At 37.8% G+C, this 18,970-nt stretch overlaps 1 protein-coding gene across 1 annotated transcript; it reads left to right on the top strand.

Annotated features, from left to right (window-relative positions):
* The first annotated feature begins 1,646 nt into the window (after positions 1–1,646).
* Positions 1,647–11,372, top strand: LOC148504725 (interleukin-20-like). Its single transcript, XM_088448548.1, has 5 exons — positions 1,647–1,802; positions 1,908–1,970; positions 7,529–7,681; positions 8,887–8,961; positions 11,295–11,372. Exons 1-5 carry the CDS (start codon positions 1,647–1,649, stop codon positions 11,370–11,372), a joined length of 525 nt encoding a protein of 174 aa, XP_088304674.1.
* The last annotated feature ends 7,598 nt before the right edge of the window (positions 11,373–18,970 follow it).

Here is an 18,970-nt window from a genome sequence, read left to right as displayed (position 1 = left end):
TGTGCAGCCTATTGCTATAATGCACCGCCCCTGCCTCCTGCTCCACTATGGTGCTTCTCCCTGGTGGTCCCACCCTCCCCTTTTTCCGTGGTGCAAGTCTCCTCCCCCTTGCTACCGACCTGCCTACACCCACAAACAGGTACGTTTGAAAGGGTAAGGAGGATGGAGGAGGGTGGGGGCATCAAAATTAAATTATATATTGCCCCCCCTCCAACTTATAATCATTCTGATGCCCCTGCTTGTACCTGATAGGCAATGTAATCTGTAGAGTTAATTTTCGGAAGAGCTGTTCTTTGCAATTTTAATAACAGTTGTACATGCATAGCCGGTATGCATGCAATCAGTTGCGGTATGTATCGCATCCATAATGCGATGCTTGATACATGTTTACAGTTGTAAATGTATATCTTATACAGCTTAGTCAGAGTGCGCTGGATTTCAGAGTTGTGCTCTGCTCTGCACATGTGCAAAATACATCATATTTGTGTTTGCTTTTTATGGGCACCACTTTACTACCAAATCTGCAATAACCCCTACGTGTCTATCTATCTTTTTTTTTCTTTTAAATCATATGTTACATTCATTTTTGTTTTCTTAATAAATTGATCAGTATTTTAGGGAAAATAAATAGGTGTGACACAATGCACCTATCTCTTTTAAATATATCTGTGTACATTAATCCAGTAATGTGATGAGTCAGTGAGAGCAAGAAGAATCACCTATTGCAGGAATAGGAAAGAGGGGGCATAACTTTTTAAAATTTATTTTAGAATAGTGGAGTAAAATTGAAAGTGAAATTTACTTTTAATTCATTTCTAGGAAAATACTATAGGATAAGAATAAACCTTTAAAAATTATTGCAATGGATACTTCCAGCACACACCTGAATTCTTCCTGGTGGAGCAAGTATAAATATGGCCATATTCAGAGGACATTACAAATAAAAATTGGGACAATCCACAGGTAAGTTTTCATTTCACAGCATTTTGGTCCTAGGCCTCCTGCTAAATATATATATATATATATAATATATATATATATATATATAAATTTATATATAAACACATACATATACTTTTATATATACAAAATATCTACAGATGAGATGTACATGTTTGCTTTGATGCTTCAGGTAAATAAAATATAATATTATTATATTATTATTCATATTTTTTATATTTTACTTATACTAAAAAAACATCAAATAATGAGAGTACATAACATCACAATTTTTTTAATGGGAAATATATGTACACTTCGTTGAGTATCTTGTTATACAGTAGTTGTAGTGAACTGTTTTAACCTGTAGATGTCATGATTGCCAATGTTTTATCTAACAGTTGTCAGTAAGAAAATATCTACATAGCTGGAAAACATACTAGAGTAGAGGAGATTGTGAAACCACAAAACCACATAATGTCAACTGATCAAATAACTTCTATGTTTACATATGCAAACATCTAATTTAAACTAATAAAATATTTGTACAAAGCAATTTTTAATTTTAACACATAAATGTGTACACTTAAAAAATCTTAGGCATTGTCTCAGATATATTATGAGGTTATTTTTTTGTAAATGTAAATAATAATTATCATTTTTATTATATTTTGAGGTCTGGAAAGCATCGAAAAAAATAAAAAAATATGGAGAGATATCTATTGAGAGTTGCTTCTATCCTTGTGATGTTTTTTAATGCTGCAATGTCTGGCGTACTGCGTTCCCCTACATGTGACATATCACCAACAATGGTCCAGATTATGGAAATAAGAGAAAAATTTGTCACAATGCGCTCTTTAGTTGTAAGTATCAAGAGCTAAAGTTACTTTAAAATTAGCTCATTATTTCACCTACAAAAATATCAATATTAACATAAATAAATGTTATCTTGTTTGTTTTGCCTTCAGCAACAGCAAGACAAAAATATAAATTTGCAGATGCTGGAGACATCTTTCATACAGACCATCCCTGTAAGTCTCTTATGCAATTCTTGATACTTGTTGATAATATATTACGTTAATGTATTATAGTACAGCATACTATGGTAAATATTATTTACTTTTGTACAACACTGTATAATATGTTGGTACTTTATATAAATAAATACACACATTTAATATGAGTCTCCGATATCCAAAATGCTTGGGACCAGGGGTATTTTGGATAACGGAATATTCCGTATTTTGGAATATTTGCATACCATAATGAAATCTCTTGGGAATGGGACCTAAATACACACACAGAATGCATTTATGTGTTATATACACCTTATACACACAGCCTGCAGGTCTTTTTATGCAGTATTTTCAATAATTTTGTGGCTCAAACAAAGTTTGTGTACAAACATAAAATTCAGTTATGTTTCATATACACCCTAGACCCTATACACACAGCCTGAAGGTAATTTTATACAATATTTGTAATGATTTGTGCATTAGACAAAGTTTGTGTACATTGAACCATCAAAAATCAAAGGTTTAATTTTCTCAGTCAAGCCAAAAAAATTCTGTATTTCGGAATAATCCGTATTTCGGAATATTTGGATATGGGAGACTCAGCCTGTAGTTTATTTTACAACTTTACACAAATAAAATGTATATTGATTTAAGTTAAATATATTACAGAAGTGGAAAATCTAGTTATACAAAACAATTACAGCATTGCCATTAATAGTTCCATGTTGCAGAGTACATCCAAATAGCATCCACACTTTTATGAAAGGGTAGTTCTGTGCTGTATATTCATTTGAATGTAAAACATACATATACTGTGAACAGTAGTTGTTTGTCTTAGAATAATTAACAAGATTCAAAAAGTGTTCCATTAAGAAGCAACTGAATTTAATATGCTTGATGAATACAATGAATTTACTTTTGATACTAAGCTTAATCAGCTTTGTTGAAATTAGCATTTTTACTGTATTAAAATCAGGTACCATTAGTCATTACATGCAATCTGGAATTAGGATAACACAAATTAACTAGGATCATCACATTTACAGTACCACAATGTCCTGATCTGTGGCTGGTTTGGCAATTTGACAGCCAAGCCCAGCAACCATACAAAACAAGGACCCATGAAGTGCTGCTGACCAATCATCACACATATGCTAATGAAGTCAGATTTCATTTGCATTTCATGTAGCAAGTCCATTTTTTTGTCCCTACACATGTAGAAATGTTGCTGCAGTTTGCACAAAAAGGGCCAGTTGACTCACCAAAAAATTAGCTACCATAGGGCAGCACAAGTATATGTTTGAACTTCTAATGTGATTTTGACTGATGTGCATTCTCGGTGTGGATTAACAGATAGACAATAAAAAGGTAGACAATGTCTAGATAGACACCAGATGTTAGACAGTCAATAGGTTGACTGGGACAAAGGTCGAGAGGGAAAAAAAGTCGACATGTAAGAAGGTCGCCTGACACAAATGGTCGACATGGTCAAAAGGTCGTCATGAAAATGGTCGACACAAAAATGGCCAACACATGCTTTTTTTGTTTTTTAACCCTAATCTTCACCCTAACCCTCCCATTGGTGCCTAACCTTAACCATCTCTCCTGGTGCCTAACCCTAACCGTTGGGGTAGGTGCCTAACCCTAACTGTCGGGGTAGGTGCCTGATCCTAACTGTCCCTTCTAGTGCCTAATCTTAACCCTCCAGTAATTACCTAACCCTCCCTCATGGTGCCTAACCATAACCGTCAGGGTAAGTGCCCAACCCAAACCGTCCAGGTAAGTGCCTAATCCTAACCCTATTTTTTTTTTAAATAATGTGTCGACCATTTTTTGTGTCGTCCATTTGTACATGTCGACCTTCTTACATGTTGACCTTTTGACTGTATTACATTTGGTGCCTATCTAGACATTGTCAACCTTTTTACGGTCTATCTATAGTCCAGCACCCATGCATTTTATGCTGTTATTTGATGATGTAAATGTAAGAAAAAAACAGAAAAAGACTAAATGTCCTTTTTGTGGTGCTTATTATATTTATTTAGTACTCGCAGTATACTCGCATTATATATTACTATATGATAGCATGAGATTACAATTGTGGTCACTGTGCACATAATTGTGGAAGTGTTAGTAAACAATACTGAGGTAATGAGGTATTAGTAAACATTACTGGGGGTATTGGTAAGCATTATTGAGGCACTGGAGGTAATAATAAGCATTATTGAGGTACTTGAGGTAATTTTAAGCATCACTGGAAGTATTAATAAGCATTACTGGTGTGCAAAAGTGAAAAAAAAATTATAGGTATAGATGCATATCTGACAATTGGATGAAGGGCATAAAATGTTGTCCTTACGTTTCAGTGTTATTCAATAATTTCAGACACATTGTAAAAAAAATAGTGTAACTTTATTACTTAGATACAGGTAATGGGTATGTATTCTGAGCCAATAGGACATCAAGAGGCAGTGTTAGCTTGTCTTTGCCACAAACAGGGGCTGGCTGGCAACTTTTAGCCTGGGGGGCAAGTCCAGAGCACTGGCCCGTAAGTACTGGTGCATCCTTAAATGGAGGTTTTTGGTATTATTAATATTTATTAATTTTAAAAAAATAGGCCTGGTGTTAATTATCCCAAAGATACTTTATTATTATACATTTTACATTTCAAATACTACAAATAAATAATGCAAAAAATATGTATAAAGAATTTTTTTTTTTACAAAAAATTCACATAATGCTAAATATTATGTACAGGTGCAAATTTTTTGTCATATATATCACAATGATGTAAACATCCACCATAAGAAATTTAGATTGTAAATAATCTTATCAGCAAAACAGGAATGCACGTGCATGTATAATTGAATTACTGTATATAGGCAGCAATTCATTAACAGCACAAGGGCCTGGTCCATAGCAGTATAATAATGCAGCTGCAAGTGTGACATCAAATACACGCCCTGAGAATGAACATGAGATGCCTGCATTTTTACAACCACTGTCTGCTAACACCATGTTAACACCCCAAAATGTTCACTTCCTGTCAATCACTTTGCAAAGGAATCCACATTGCGTGTGTATTCACAGCGGCACCTTGATGCAGGGCCGTAGCTAGGGTAGTGCGGCCGGCGCCATCGCACAGGGCACCACAGGTCAGGGGGCGCTGTTTGGGCCTGTCAAATTTCTGTTTGATATCATTCTCACTTGTAGCTTCCTCTAATTTCATCCCCAGCATCTCCTAGCCTCCCCTATCTCTTCCCTGTCCCTTCCCCATGAGTACATTCCCCTTTTTTGGGTGCATTATGTCCCTTTGAAAAATGAGGGGGGCGCAATGCTCTTTCTGGCACAGGGCACCAAAAAGTCTAGGTACGGCTCTGCCTTGATGCATGTGCAATGCGAACGCAGCACAGAAGCAGCCTGCTGATAATCGCTCAGTGGAACATCGGCTTTACATAGTTGAGAGAGAGAGAGAGAGAGAGAGAGAGAGAGAGAGAGAGAACAAAACAATACTAAAAATACACTTTATTATTATTATTATCCTTTATTTATATGGCGCCACAAGGGTTCCGCAGCGCCTTACATAGTACATAAACATAGTGCACAAACATAGTACATAGACATAGTACATAGACAGTTGAGCAGAACAAGAAAACAGTGTCATACAGTTTAAGACAATGCAATACAAGTACATGGTATATAAACACTGCTGCAACAGAAGCAGGATGGCAAAAGTCACAGGTTAGGCGCTTTTGAGTATAGAGCAGATAATATAAGTAAAGAAAGGATAAGCACAAGATCAAAGAGGGCCCTGCTCGTGAGAGCTTACATTCTAGAGGGGATGGGGACACTTACCTTGATGTCATTATATTTACTCTTTTCCTCTGCTTTTATCCCTTTCCACTGTCATTTCCTTTCTGGGTTCTTCTTCTTTCCTTCATTATTTGTCACTCCACTTCCATTCTGATTCAGGGGGCAGCCAGGGATGGACTTTCCACGGCTCTGCTTATATGGGAGTTGCCTATTGACAAAGGCTCCCATGTGGGGTCCTCCTACCAGAGGTGGGGATTGGGCAATAATAAGCTACCCTTTAGCTGCTGGTGAACTATACTTTTCAGCATGCCCCGATAGGAAAACTGTGGCAGGGCATGCTGGGATGTGTAGTGCCACAGCTGGAGGGATACTTTTTTTTTTAATGTCTAATATAATATTGATATTAATGGGCTGTAGGGGCACCAAAGAAATCTGTGAGACGGAGGCGGCGGTGGTGGCAGGGGGGGAGGGGCAGCAGGGAGGCTTTGTCACTCATATACTGAGTGTAACTCACTACTGCTGCTGCCCTTGCCATCCCTCCGCGCTTGCTGTGTAAGCTGGCTCCAGACGACTCCAATCCCCAGTGTGATACGGCTGTCTATGCGCGGTAGGACGGCCGTATCACAGATTGCCTTTTTGGTAATAATTGTGGACCTACAGGGCTTCCGTAGCCCTGTAGGGAACACACACGCATGCAGTACAGAAAAGTTGTGTGACCACAAAAGTTGTGGCCAACAGTCAAAGTCGGAATGGCAAAACACTCGACCACCAGGGCGGCGGGCCCTTTCCTGTCTGAGGAGGTGAGGCGGTAAAGACTATTTCCAGTTCAGATTCTGTACCTGGAAGTGACGTGCAGGGAGGGAGGAAGTGTAGTTTCCTGCCCACACAGCCCACCAAAAAAAGAACGTTGACCCCTCGCGGGCTCGCTTAGCTCGCCACGCTTTGCTCGCCACGCTTCAGGCGCGGTGGCTTGCTGCGCTTGCCACATGGTTATATTCCCCCTCTATGCCCACTTGGATGGTAGGGAATGATGTTGGACACTGGCTGATGACGTCATGGTCAATCTACGGAAGGGGATCTAGCTGCTTCCGCGGCGAGGCGGCCTGCGATGCTCAGCGATAGAGCGGCCCAGGGGGCACATGGCACCCTGCCCCCTGGACCAGCCAGCCACTGACCACAAAGCACAGTTTTATGCTATTTTGAACTGTCGTGATTGTCCAGAAAAACAGAACTATATGTAACTTATAGATGGATGAATAAGTGCATAATTATAACTGTAGACCTTATTCAAGATACCATGGAATAATAGGTATGTAGCTAATGATTAGGGTAAAGCACTGAATACATTATGCTGTAGTTATATTTTATTAATGATAAGGTGGTAATATCTAAAAATGATTGATACAGGATATTTGTTACACATTAAGAAGAGCAGGGAAGACCACCTTAAAGGTTTATATATCCACCACCCAGTTGTTACTAACTGCCAGTAACTTTCAAGGATGCATATAAAAGGATTGTATTTAGGTGCAAAACTTGCAGGAAATCCTAGCAACTAATCAAATCGAAAGAATTGCTTTCATTGAATAGCTTGCCCCATACAGATTACAGCTACTTGCTGATTGGTCATTGTGATTCAGTGCTAATTTTGCACAATGATTGATCTCTCCTAAGACAAACTTCAATATGTGTACCTTCTTCTGGTGTTACTTGTGTGTATGTGCACAGTCTTAATAGTTTGTGTCTGTTCTACTTTCTAGCCATCTGAACGATGCTGTTTTCTGGAACACATTATCCATTTTTACATGACTAAAGTCTTCAGACAATACTCTTTATTGGACACACGGCACCATACCATTGCCAGCAACATCGCAAATTCCTTCTATGCACTCAGCAGAGATACAAAACCTTGTGTAAGTGCTATATATTTATATTTATTTATTGGTATTTATTTATTGGTTGTGTTTTAAAACCAAACTCCAGCTGGTACAGTAGAATTTTAATTCTGAAAAACTTGTTACCAGGCAGCAATATTTTATGTTAAGTTATACTGGTCCAACAAACTTTATAGATTGGACAAATAATGTATAGGCCAGACACAGCTTTACATCTGCCCTGCTAAGGAAAAACTATTCTTATCCAGCTGAAATCTTTTAGAATTTAATTTCTTGCTGCTTTGATCATGCCATTGTAACACTAATTTATTTTCCAACTTGCTCTAAAGGTGATTTACTAACCTCAAAAAGTTCAACGATACAACACATTTGTACAGTATTAGTACGAATAAAGCTAAATGTTCATCTCATGTGCACCAAGGCGTATGCCGTCAGTACACGATAATACACACTTATTTCCATAAAGCTTTCTTTCGGATCTCTTATAGGTTTGGGGTCTGGTTGGGTATGAGTCTGGTGAAAAGAGTAAAATTATTGCTGAATTTAACCTAATTTATATCTGAAATTAATAATGATAGTGGCTGATATTTATTTATTTAACTATACATAATACACATGGAAGGTGAAATGTATAACCTTGTAACACAGATGCAAATGATATATAAAGAAAACATATAGAAAGAATAAAGGGGGAGATGTATAAAGGGGCAATTGGGGGCACAATGGTAACTGTGCACGTGAGGTGCTGCAGTTACTGCTTCCCTGCATGTAGTAATGTAGGAAAGCAAGCAGGGAAGCAAGCAGGATTACAGGGTCACTATGCAACCCTGTCATTATCAGCGATTCTATCTTCAAGATAGGAGCGCCGATGTGCCAGGCACTGTATGAATGGTCAGTGGCACTGATCGTTCTGATGACTGCAGCTGTGGATATGGACAGCTGCAGCTGTCGTTGCTCTAACACCATAGCAGGGACAGCACTAGTCTGATGTGCTGTGGGCTCTGGCGGAGATCACCGGAGGGGGAGTTTTCATTCCCCCACTCCGGCAGATGAGTTATTTCTACATGTCAATGGTACAGCTTCCTGCTTCGCCTCGGTAAAGAGCCGAAGCAGGAAGACTTATAGCGGCCCGATTTGTGCTGCTGTAATACATCTCCCCCATTATGTACAATATACAGAATAAAAATGCCTTTTTTAAATGATATTCTATTGACTTTTTGTAGCAATTCCACATCAATTGTAGCTGTGGGGAAGTCACAATGAATGAACTGAAAACCATTAAAAACATTTTTCAAAAGGTAATATAAGGAACAATTTATGTCATATGTAATGTTTTTCCTCATTTTTCCAACACAAATGCATATTTATTTAAAATGAGAGGTGTATTATGAACTAAGTATTCAAGAAGGGAGTTTATGATGTGTAAAACTATCTAACTACCTACCTATAGTCTAAGAACGTGTTTCAGGCCTGCCCTGCAGGATACAAGCTTTTCATGAATCAATTTGCATTTCAAAAATCAATAAATCCTTATGATTCACTATTTTCATCCTTATTAACTATCACATAAATGTTCCGAATAAGTGGGATCTAATAGCTAACATGAAAAAAGCAAGCAAACAAACAAACAATTCAGCTAACCTAACAGGCTGGACAATTACTTTAGGCAGTGAAATGTAGTGATGTAATGCTCAAAGGCCAGGCCGCTCAGTTTTATTTAGAGGGACTCTGTGATATCTTTGCAAGAACCATCACTCTGCTCTTCTGAGCAGGCACAGGCCGGATGCATGATCAGTGAACTCTCATTTGGGTCATCAGTTCTAGAAATGCTTGGGAAATAGCATAGATAATGGACCAGTATAACCCCTCCACCCCCTTGGCCTCACACCAGCCACATGAGCAGCTCCAGTTATAGATCCACCACTGGTGGAGCAAAATATTTAGAGGCGCCTTTTCCCTGTACAGTACATACTGTAGGTACAATTTATATTCTTTCATCTTCAAAGAGGAATAATGAAGGGTCTCATTTATCAAAGAGTGATAATCTTGTTATCACTCGTTACTAATCTTAAATGGCGCTCCAACCACTTCAGCTCCTGTCATTTTTCAAACACTTGACAGCTAGGAGATGATTGGTTGGAGCACCATTTAAGATTAGTGACAAGTGATAACAAAAATATAATTGATAAATGAGGCCCTGAGTGTGAAAAATCTTGTGATGTGAGTTTCTCCAGACACAGGGAAGAGTTATATAGAGCTAGATGAAGCTGCAGACTATTCTTGGCTCCAATTATGCAAACCTAGCCCTAACAATTACTGAATATTTATATATTTTTAAGGGGTAGTCACAGTAAGGGTGTTGTAAACTTACTACATAGCCTTCACCATAATAAGCTATTCATACGGTATAAATGTGATTATCTCAGCTCTACAGTGACATTTCCCTTAATGGAAAAAATTCAACATCCTGTTTGTAGTAGCACACATACACCTAATCCGTTTAGATACATCAGTACCATTGTAGGAGAAAGCAGAATCAGGTTTAAAGGAATTTGCTTATACCCAAATCATTCCACATTGTTGATTTGATAGATAATAATATTATTATTATTATTATTATTATTATTATTATTAATATTATTATTATATAGGGAACATATCTTATTATCTAATTCCCATTATGAAACCAAAGCGGGAGTTCTGGATATAAGTCACAGATGTGCATTGATTGTAATGTTTGGGCTTCTTTTGGGACACATAAGAACATTAAAGTTTAGGGCCTGATTCAGACCCACTCGCGAGCAGCTGTCCGCTCGCAAGTGGGTCGATGTTCTGCACTGAGCATGCGCACGACGGAGGGAGCTCCGTCGTGCGCATGCGCCAGACGCGACGAGCGAAGGAAAGTCCTTCGCTCGTTGTGTCTGATCAAAGGGGGCGTGCTGTCGATGTTGATTGACAGCACGCCCCCTTTGGTGGGCGTGCCAGGGGCGTGCCTCCCTGACGGGGGCGTTCCCATGGGAACGCCTCCCGTCAGAAGCCGGCCCACTGACATCACTAGTGATGTCAGCGGGAGTGATTTTGGCTCTGATAGAGCCAAAATCACTCCGGAGCTTGCGGTTGAAAACCTCAACCGCAGGCTCCGGCTCGCAGTTTCGATGGTCGCGATGGTCACGACCATCGCGGCCATCAAACTGCACGCTCGTATAGGCTGTGGGTGGTGACCCACAGCTATACGAGCGTCCAGGAGGACGCTCCATTTTTATGGAGGGTGGCCCTCATTCAGAGCGTGCGCTCTGCTCAGAGCGTACGGCTCTGAATGAGGGCCTTAGTCTTTTAACTAAAGCTCAAAATAGTTCAAGAGACCCGCTTAAAGAATGTATCTGACATGACATCTCTGATGAAGAGAGATATTTTCTTTATAAGAAGTTTTCTGTGTACAAAGGACATTATCAATCCATAATAGAACTGAATAAAAGGAAGTCACATATAACCATATATCAGCAACAAAGTGTTATTAATGCTATTGCTCTGAAACAAATCCACTGTATTCATATTTTAGAATATATCATTTCTCTATATAATATAATAGTGTAGGTAGATTCCATTAAAAATGTCTTCTTATCTATTCTAGTTGGCTCCAAGTAAAGCAGTAATAAAAGCTTTCGGGGAGCTGGACATTCTTTTAGACTGGATGGAAATGTTATTTTAGGAATTATGACTCTATGAAGATCAATCCTGTGGATCTTACATATATAGCATGGATGAAGAACAGTGAGTGACCAACCAGAACCCTGTCATTGCATGATCTACTCTTGGCATTACTGTTACAGTTACTATTGCGGTGAACACCCATGATTCATTAATGTAATGAATCTACATTTAACACAATTCAGATAAATATGAATAATTCAAATGTTATATATGTTATATAAAAGGTAAAATGAAAAAAAAAAAAAAACGTTATTTATTACCAGGTCCTGAAACGTTAACGTATTTAGTTGTCTGCCAAAGCAATAGCTGCAATTGTTATTCTGCTAATACTGTATATCACAGTTGTTCTCCAGGTTTCTTAGAATGTAGGCTTGTATGGGCAAGGACATCTTTATCTTCTGTGTTATTCTGTTTCATGTTATTGTATGTTATTTATTTATATAGCAAATCCCTCAATTCACAGCGCAGAGTAACATGTCGGTGCTTTATACTGTAAATAAAGTATAATAGATACGTTACTACGTGTCACTTTTCAAGTCATATGTATCTCTGACACCCTAAATTATCAATGCTTACTGAACAAATGCAAATGCAATATTTGAAAGTAGTATATCAGAATTGTTGCTATGGGTTACAGAATGTGTTCTCCTTGCCACATGTTTTTTAAAAAGTCCATATATGATTGTACATTATAGTATCTAAGTAGATCATTTTACTTTTAGCATGGGAATACCCTCTGGATATGTAGTTGTCTAACAGAGTACATTTATCATCTCTATTAATGCAATAAGAAGGTGTTTCCCAGTTCTAAATTAGGCGCAGTGTGTGGGTTTCCCATTATTATAACTGCTGCCAACAGTTTCCTGGCAATTGATTTCACAATGTTCTATAGGGACATATAATACCTAAATATAAAAGCAATGAAACTATTAAGATCAAATTTTGAAATCAATATTTGCGTATTATGTTATGTGCAGTTGCAGCATTATTGCTTGAATAAATACAAATTTCCTCATGTCTAGTTTCCCTTACTTTTCAGCCTGGAATGGTAAATGTTCCATTACGTTGATAGATACCTTGTCAGTATTCATGTCTGCAGCTTTCTATGAGAGCATTTACTCTTTTTTTTTTTTTTTTTTACATCTACATTATGGCACCTGTACATTACTCACAGTCAGTAGAAAAGAGACTCAAATATATCTACTCAGCATTTTCATATAGTACTGTATGATGAAATATGGGACAGAGTCATCATCAGTTTATTAGACAGTACAATACTGTATAGTTTTTCACCCAACTGAGGATCTGTATCATAGAAAACCTGCATAGTCATATGCATATACTGTAGCTTTACGGCATGCTACTTGCCAAATGATGTTCAAGAGAACACTCATATACATATTTTATTTGCTGAAATTAACATTTTATTCAAGTTCTATCATCTTTATTTAGAATAGAACACCAGCAAGTTGTCATCAATAAAGTTTTTTTTTTCAAGTAAAACTGTGAACACTTTTCTTTGTGGTACTTAATTTCAGCCTGGGATCAGAATTCTGCTCTCTCTCTCTCTCTCTCTCTCTCTCTATTATATACACAACATAAACAGATACAAGGGAGAGAGAAAGAAATGGTGGATAATAAGAGTAGGAAAGAGAGGAAGAGGGAAATGGTGGCAGTAATGTGGAGTGCAGATGTTTGCATTTTTTGTTTGATAGATCAGGGAAATTCTGAGAATCTCTTAGGGGTACTAAGCCTTCAAGAGATATAAAGTGGAGAGAGATAAAGTACCAACTAATCAGCTCCTAACATTTTTTCACAGTCTGTAAAGTGACAGTTAGGAGCTGACTGGTTGGTACTTTATCCCTCTCCACTTTATCTCTCTCCAGGCTTAGTACATTTCCCCCTTTGGGGCATATTTATCACAATCCACATTTAATTGAGGATGTGAAAAATATTTTTGTGCATATTTTCACAAAGTGAAAATTAATATTGCCACACAAATTTACTCTACTGCTCATTCCAGGAGATGGGCTTGGTAAATCTGGCAACACAGCAGCCCCTATAGAAACCTATGGAGGCTGCATTAGTGGATGATGATATCGAAGATATTTGCTGCAATCCCTTCATAGTACATATGGGGGATCCTTAATAATTGCGAGTACCCTCTGAAAATTTATTTTTTAGGGAATAGCCTGTAAATATTTATTATTAAAAAGGTCTCTAAATGTGCACACTCATGGCTCTTATATTTCTCCCACATGCCATAAGATGGGATCAAATATTTAAATTAGATTGAAGAGGTGCACTTTTATTTCAATTTCATTTTTTTACATGTGCTCAGGAACTGTTAGTGGCAGCAACCAGGTATATATATATACAGTATATATTAGGGATGTGCAGGCTCGGTTCTACTCGGTTCCGTTCGGTTCTTTTTACCGGATCTTATTGGGTTTCAGCTGTCACGAGTTTTGGATAGCCAATAAGATTCGGTAAAAAGAACCGAACGGAACCGAGTAGAACCGAGCCTGCACATCCCTAGTATATATATATATATATATATATATATATATGACATAAGAAAAGAGGGGCACTCACCAGGCTTGTAAAAAAGTTAGTCCAGTACTAATTCAAGTAATGTACCATACTCAACGTTTCGGTCACAGTTTGTGACCTTCTTCAGGAGAACCAGCAACAAGTAACAAAGTTCAGCAACAATAGCACAAGATACAGGAGTATAACTTACCTGGACACAACTGCCACTTAAGTAGTGCTGTTAATCACAAATGCTTTAAGACACGTGTAAAAACATCTCCCATCAAACAGGATGCGTCAATACGTCACTTCCGGTGACGGACGCTGTCAAGTATAATCAGCCCAAGAGATCACTTAACAGCACCTGTGCTGCACCTGTAAAATACTATGACAACTTGAATAGAGAGCAGAGACTGGCACTCTCATCCCTTAGGGATAACCACAATATTGTAATTCGCCCTGCCGATAAAGGCGGGGCAATTGTGATTCAAAATTTACGTGACTATGACAATGAGATTAGAAGACAATTGTCTGATATCTCTACTTATAAGAAAAGTGTAAATAATCCCATTCCAGCTTTCAAAAGGGAAATTGATTTAATCCTTGAACAAGCACTACAACATGGTTGGTTAGACGATCGGTTGTATGAATTTTTGAAAGTTGATCACCCATTGTGCCCTTACATTTATACACTTCCCAAGATCCACAAGACGCTGAAGGATCCCCCTGGTAGACCTATTATCTCTGCCAGGGGGTCGCTTTTACAGCCACTTGCTATGTTTGTGGATAGTATTTTGCAAGACGTGGTTACATCAATTCCCAGTTACTTGAGGGACACTGGTGATTTTATAGACAAACTAGCCACTTTGAGTGATTTACCTAGCAAGATTCTGTTAGTATCTTTGGATGTGTCATCACTGTATACTATTATACCACATGATCTTGGTATTTTATCTGTAAGGAAATTCTTGATCGATTAAAGTAAGATCAAGATACCCATTGAATTTGTTTTACAGTTATTGACATTGGTCTTGAAGATGAATCATTTTATGTACAATGGTGATTACTATGTACAGCTGGCCGGGACGGCCATGGGGTCTAACTTGGTGCCGGCATGTGCCAACATTTTTATGCATGATTTTGAATCAACTTACGTTCTACCTGTCTTGGGTCATAAAATATTGTATTACATACATTTTATTGACGATATTTTTCTAATTTGGAATGACACTGAGTCAACACTTACTGAGATGGTGACTACCTTGAATAACCTGGATACTACAGTGAAATTTACTTTCACTTGTAGTCCAGTGTCGCTTAATTTTTTGGATCTAACTATTTTGTATAATGGATCCACTTTGGAAACTACTCTTTTCCGCAAAAATACCCACAGAAATTCCTTACTTTTTGCCACCAGCAACCATCCACTGAGGTTGAAAGAAAGCCTGCCAATATCTCAGTTTTTGAGACTGCTTCGGAATAAATCCAACACCTACAAAGCTGAAGAACAAATCAATGAAATGAAGTAAAGGTTTCGCGCTAGTGGCTATTCTAAGTCTATTATCGAGAGTTGCCTCACCAGGGCGAGAAGTTACTGTAGTAAAAGTAAACGTAAAGCACAAGAACGAATGATTTACGTATCACAATTTGATCAGAAATCTTCTTTGATATCTAAATCCTTGAAAAAACACTGGCCGATTATTAGTTCTGACCCGGCATTGGGTCTGGGCTTACAAAAGCCTCCTATGATGGCCTTTAGATGAGGCAGAAACCTAAAGGACCTTCTTATGCGTCTGATACGACCTCCTCCTGCTGTTGAACATACGTGGTTACATACACAAAAACCAGGTTGTTTTCATTGTGCTGGATGTACAACCTGTAGGTCCCTTATACCTGGACCGTCGTTTCCTCACCCACACAGTGGCAGGTCCATAAAAATCAGATACAAATTACACTGCCTGATGGACCACCTTATATATTTACTGAATTGCCCCTGTGGGTTGGCCTATGTTGGGCTGACGACTTGTCCCTTCAGGGAATGAATGGCTAACCATCAAAGTGCTATAAGATCAGCACTCAACTCTGGATGTACTGATAAACCTGTCGCCGGACATTTTCTTGCTTTAAAACACCAAGTGTCGACTTTGAAATGTCGTATCATAGATTGGATACCTCCACCAGAGAGGGGAGGAGACCGTTCTCTCCTCCTAAGGAAACTGGAAGCTAAATGGATTTTTCGATTAGAGACTCTCAAACCAAAAGGTTTGAATGAAAATAATCCATTCAATGTATTTTTGCGATAGATTATGCGTGATCTTTTTGTGAGTATTTCTATTCACGGAGGGATTGTTCCCTCCTTTTCTGGTAGTCACCCCTCAGTATTTAAGTGCTTGGTTAATTATTTTTTTAATAAAGTGTATTTTTTTTGAATAAAGTGTATAATTTAGATACATTCACATGTTTCTGATCATTTCTGTATATGTTTTTGTTTTTGGTTTGTATTTACTTGTAATATGTTACTGTGATACAACCTGCCTACCTTAATTAGTGTTGTTAAGTGGTGCATTCTCAACAGTTAACGCTGTTTTATCAACTTTTTTTGACAGTCCCATCTACAGTATATCCTGTCTCTAGGAGAACTAGCATCCTTCTGATGATACTTTTTAACGATATCACTTATATTGGTGTCTGTCCCATGATTGGTTCAGCGCCTTCATTTAATGGTTGTCTAGACAACACATAATAACAAATGACCATATTTGAATGCACACTAGCTTGTTCGCTATTGCCGTCTGCTAGCTGTACCAACATACTGTTGTTACCGCCCCCCTGTTGTGATTGGCTGAGCGGATCCCTAGCCTGTGTTTACAGGTGCTATGGTGATGCCCGGGACGGAGCGGATGCACTGCGCAGTGGACCGGATGTTCGACTGTGTGGTCAATCGCGTTCCTTTGGACAGGGGAGCTGCTGCATCTATTTTGTGGCGCATGTCCTGTGGATGGAGGAGTTGCTTTGGCACCCGGCTCTTGGTTGTTTTTGTATTTTGTTAAGTGATCTCTTGGGCTGATTATACTTGACAGCATCCGTCACTGGAAGTGACGTATTGACGCATCCTGTTTGATGGGAGATGTTTTTACACGTGTCTTAAAGCATTTGTGATTAACAGCACTACTTAAGTGGCAGTTGTGTCCAGGTAAGTTATACTCCTGTATCTTGTGCTGTTGTTGCTGAACTTTGTTACTTGTTGCTGGTTCTCCTGAAGAAGGTCACAAACTGTGACCGAAACGTTGAGTATGGTACATTACTTGAATTAAAACTAGACTAACTTTTTTACAAGCCTGGTGAGTGCCCCTCTTTTCTTTTGTCTTGTATTACCAGTGGAGTTCCGGTCAGGTCTCCAGTGGTGTGGTGGACACCCCAGCATTACCTTCATAGACAGAGTTTGATGAGAGTGCAGCCTTTTCATAGGATATATATATATATATATATATATATATATAAAACATATGGATAAATACCAGCATTACTGCAGATATGCTCATGTTTAAATATTCATAAATGGAAATAAGAATTGGAAACCTAATATCCCTCATGCTCATTTTTAATGATATACATTAATGAGTAGGATTTGAATGTACTGCATACATAGGCACAACAACAATTTTATGAAGGCATTTCCCAAAAGTGGAAAGCATATGTGTAGCTATCTCTATACTTATTTCATATTTGTGGTTTCTATACCAACTAACTCTAATCCTCAGCATGGGGTACATACTGTATATTACTTTTATTGCAACATTATTTATTTCATACCCTTTAACTGTGTAACATTCCAATAATATATGTATAGCTTGACAAATGTTTATGTTTACCAAAAACTTTGTTTATTAATGTTTACCAAAAAGTCTGTATATGTAGCATTTTCCTGAAACAGATTCATATTATTTGTTTCTAGTTTAATTTTTGGCATATTTCTATACTATGTTTCATAGGTTATCTGCATATGTTTACATCATGTCATAATCTTGTGTGCCAAATTTACATGGCTTGTGTACTATGTCAGTAAAAAGAAAAATAGCTTCTTGCAAAGAATGTATTCCTGTTGTTTTTTATTCTAAAGTACTTGTTTAATTTCTGTTATATTTATTGTTATGCTGTTTATTACACAGCTTCTTAATGTTGTCCTTTTGTTCCCCCTCTACCATTTTGCAAAATAAGAATAAGCACAAAAACACAACAAAACTCTTTATGCATTGATTACTGATACAGTATAGAGTTGAATTTTATGCAGGTGATGACACTTATACAATACAATTAGTAAAGTTACTTCCGTAGTAGACAAGCTGCATTGTCATTGTATGGATTTCCTGAGACAACCTCAGATCATTTACATATGAAAAGTACTGCTAACAATAATAGGAAGTGATGCAGACAGTTTTGATGTCAATGATTTCTCTCTTAATAAAATATAATAAGGTGAGGTTTCCTTCTCTTGCCTGAGGCAATAGCTTATCGTTGCAAAGAAATCAAAACTCTTATGTGAAGGGAATATGCAAATGTACATCCTTATTTCAAGTAAACTGTACGTGAGAACATTGTAAGAACTATCCTTTCTTTCAGACTATTTAATACATTTCCTTATAGTACAGTATATGATGATTTCACAAATTGCTTTTACTAGAGAATGTGCTGAAACACCATCAGTACAAGATGTAAAACTTTTTCTTACAAAATGAAGTAATAAGTAAGTTGAAGATGACACGTAAAAACTATGAAGCAAGAGGGAAGAACTTGTCATCTCCAGGAATCTACTGTAGACCAGAGGCGTGCTCCCAAAATTGTCAAACATGATGGAAATAAACTTGAGGTTATCTAATAATGGTGCACTACAGAAACCACATAAATGATTGAGATCTACGCTTTAGGGTCTGTGTATCAAGCTGTTGTACATAAAATTATGGAGAAACTGAAGTTTCTGCATAAGTTTATATAATGTGCAGTACCTATGTACTAAGTAGAGATGTGCGCAGGACCATTTTTGCTGGTTTTCATTGACCGGTTTTG

The sequence above is a fragment of the Taudactylus pleione genome, unplaced genomic scaffold (assembly GCF_031769625.1).
Source record: "Taudactylus pleione unplaced genomic scaffold, aTauple2 ptg000458l, whole genome shotgun sequence".
Classification (NCBI taxonomy): Eukaryota; Metazoa; Chordata; class Amphibia; order Anura; family Myobatrachidae; genus Taudactylus; species Taudactylus pleione.
The sequence above is the reverse complement of the archived record's forward strand: the minus strand, read 5'-3'. Positions and strand labels throughout refer to the sequence as shown.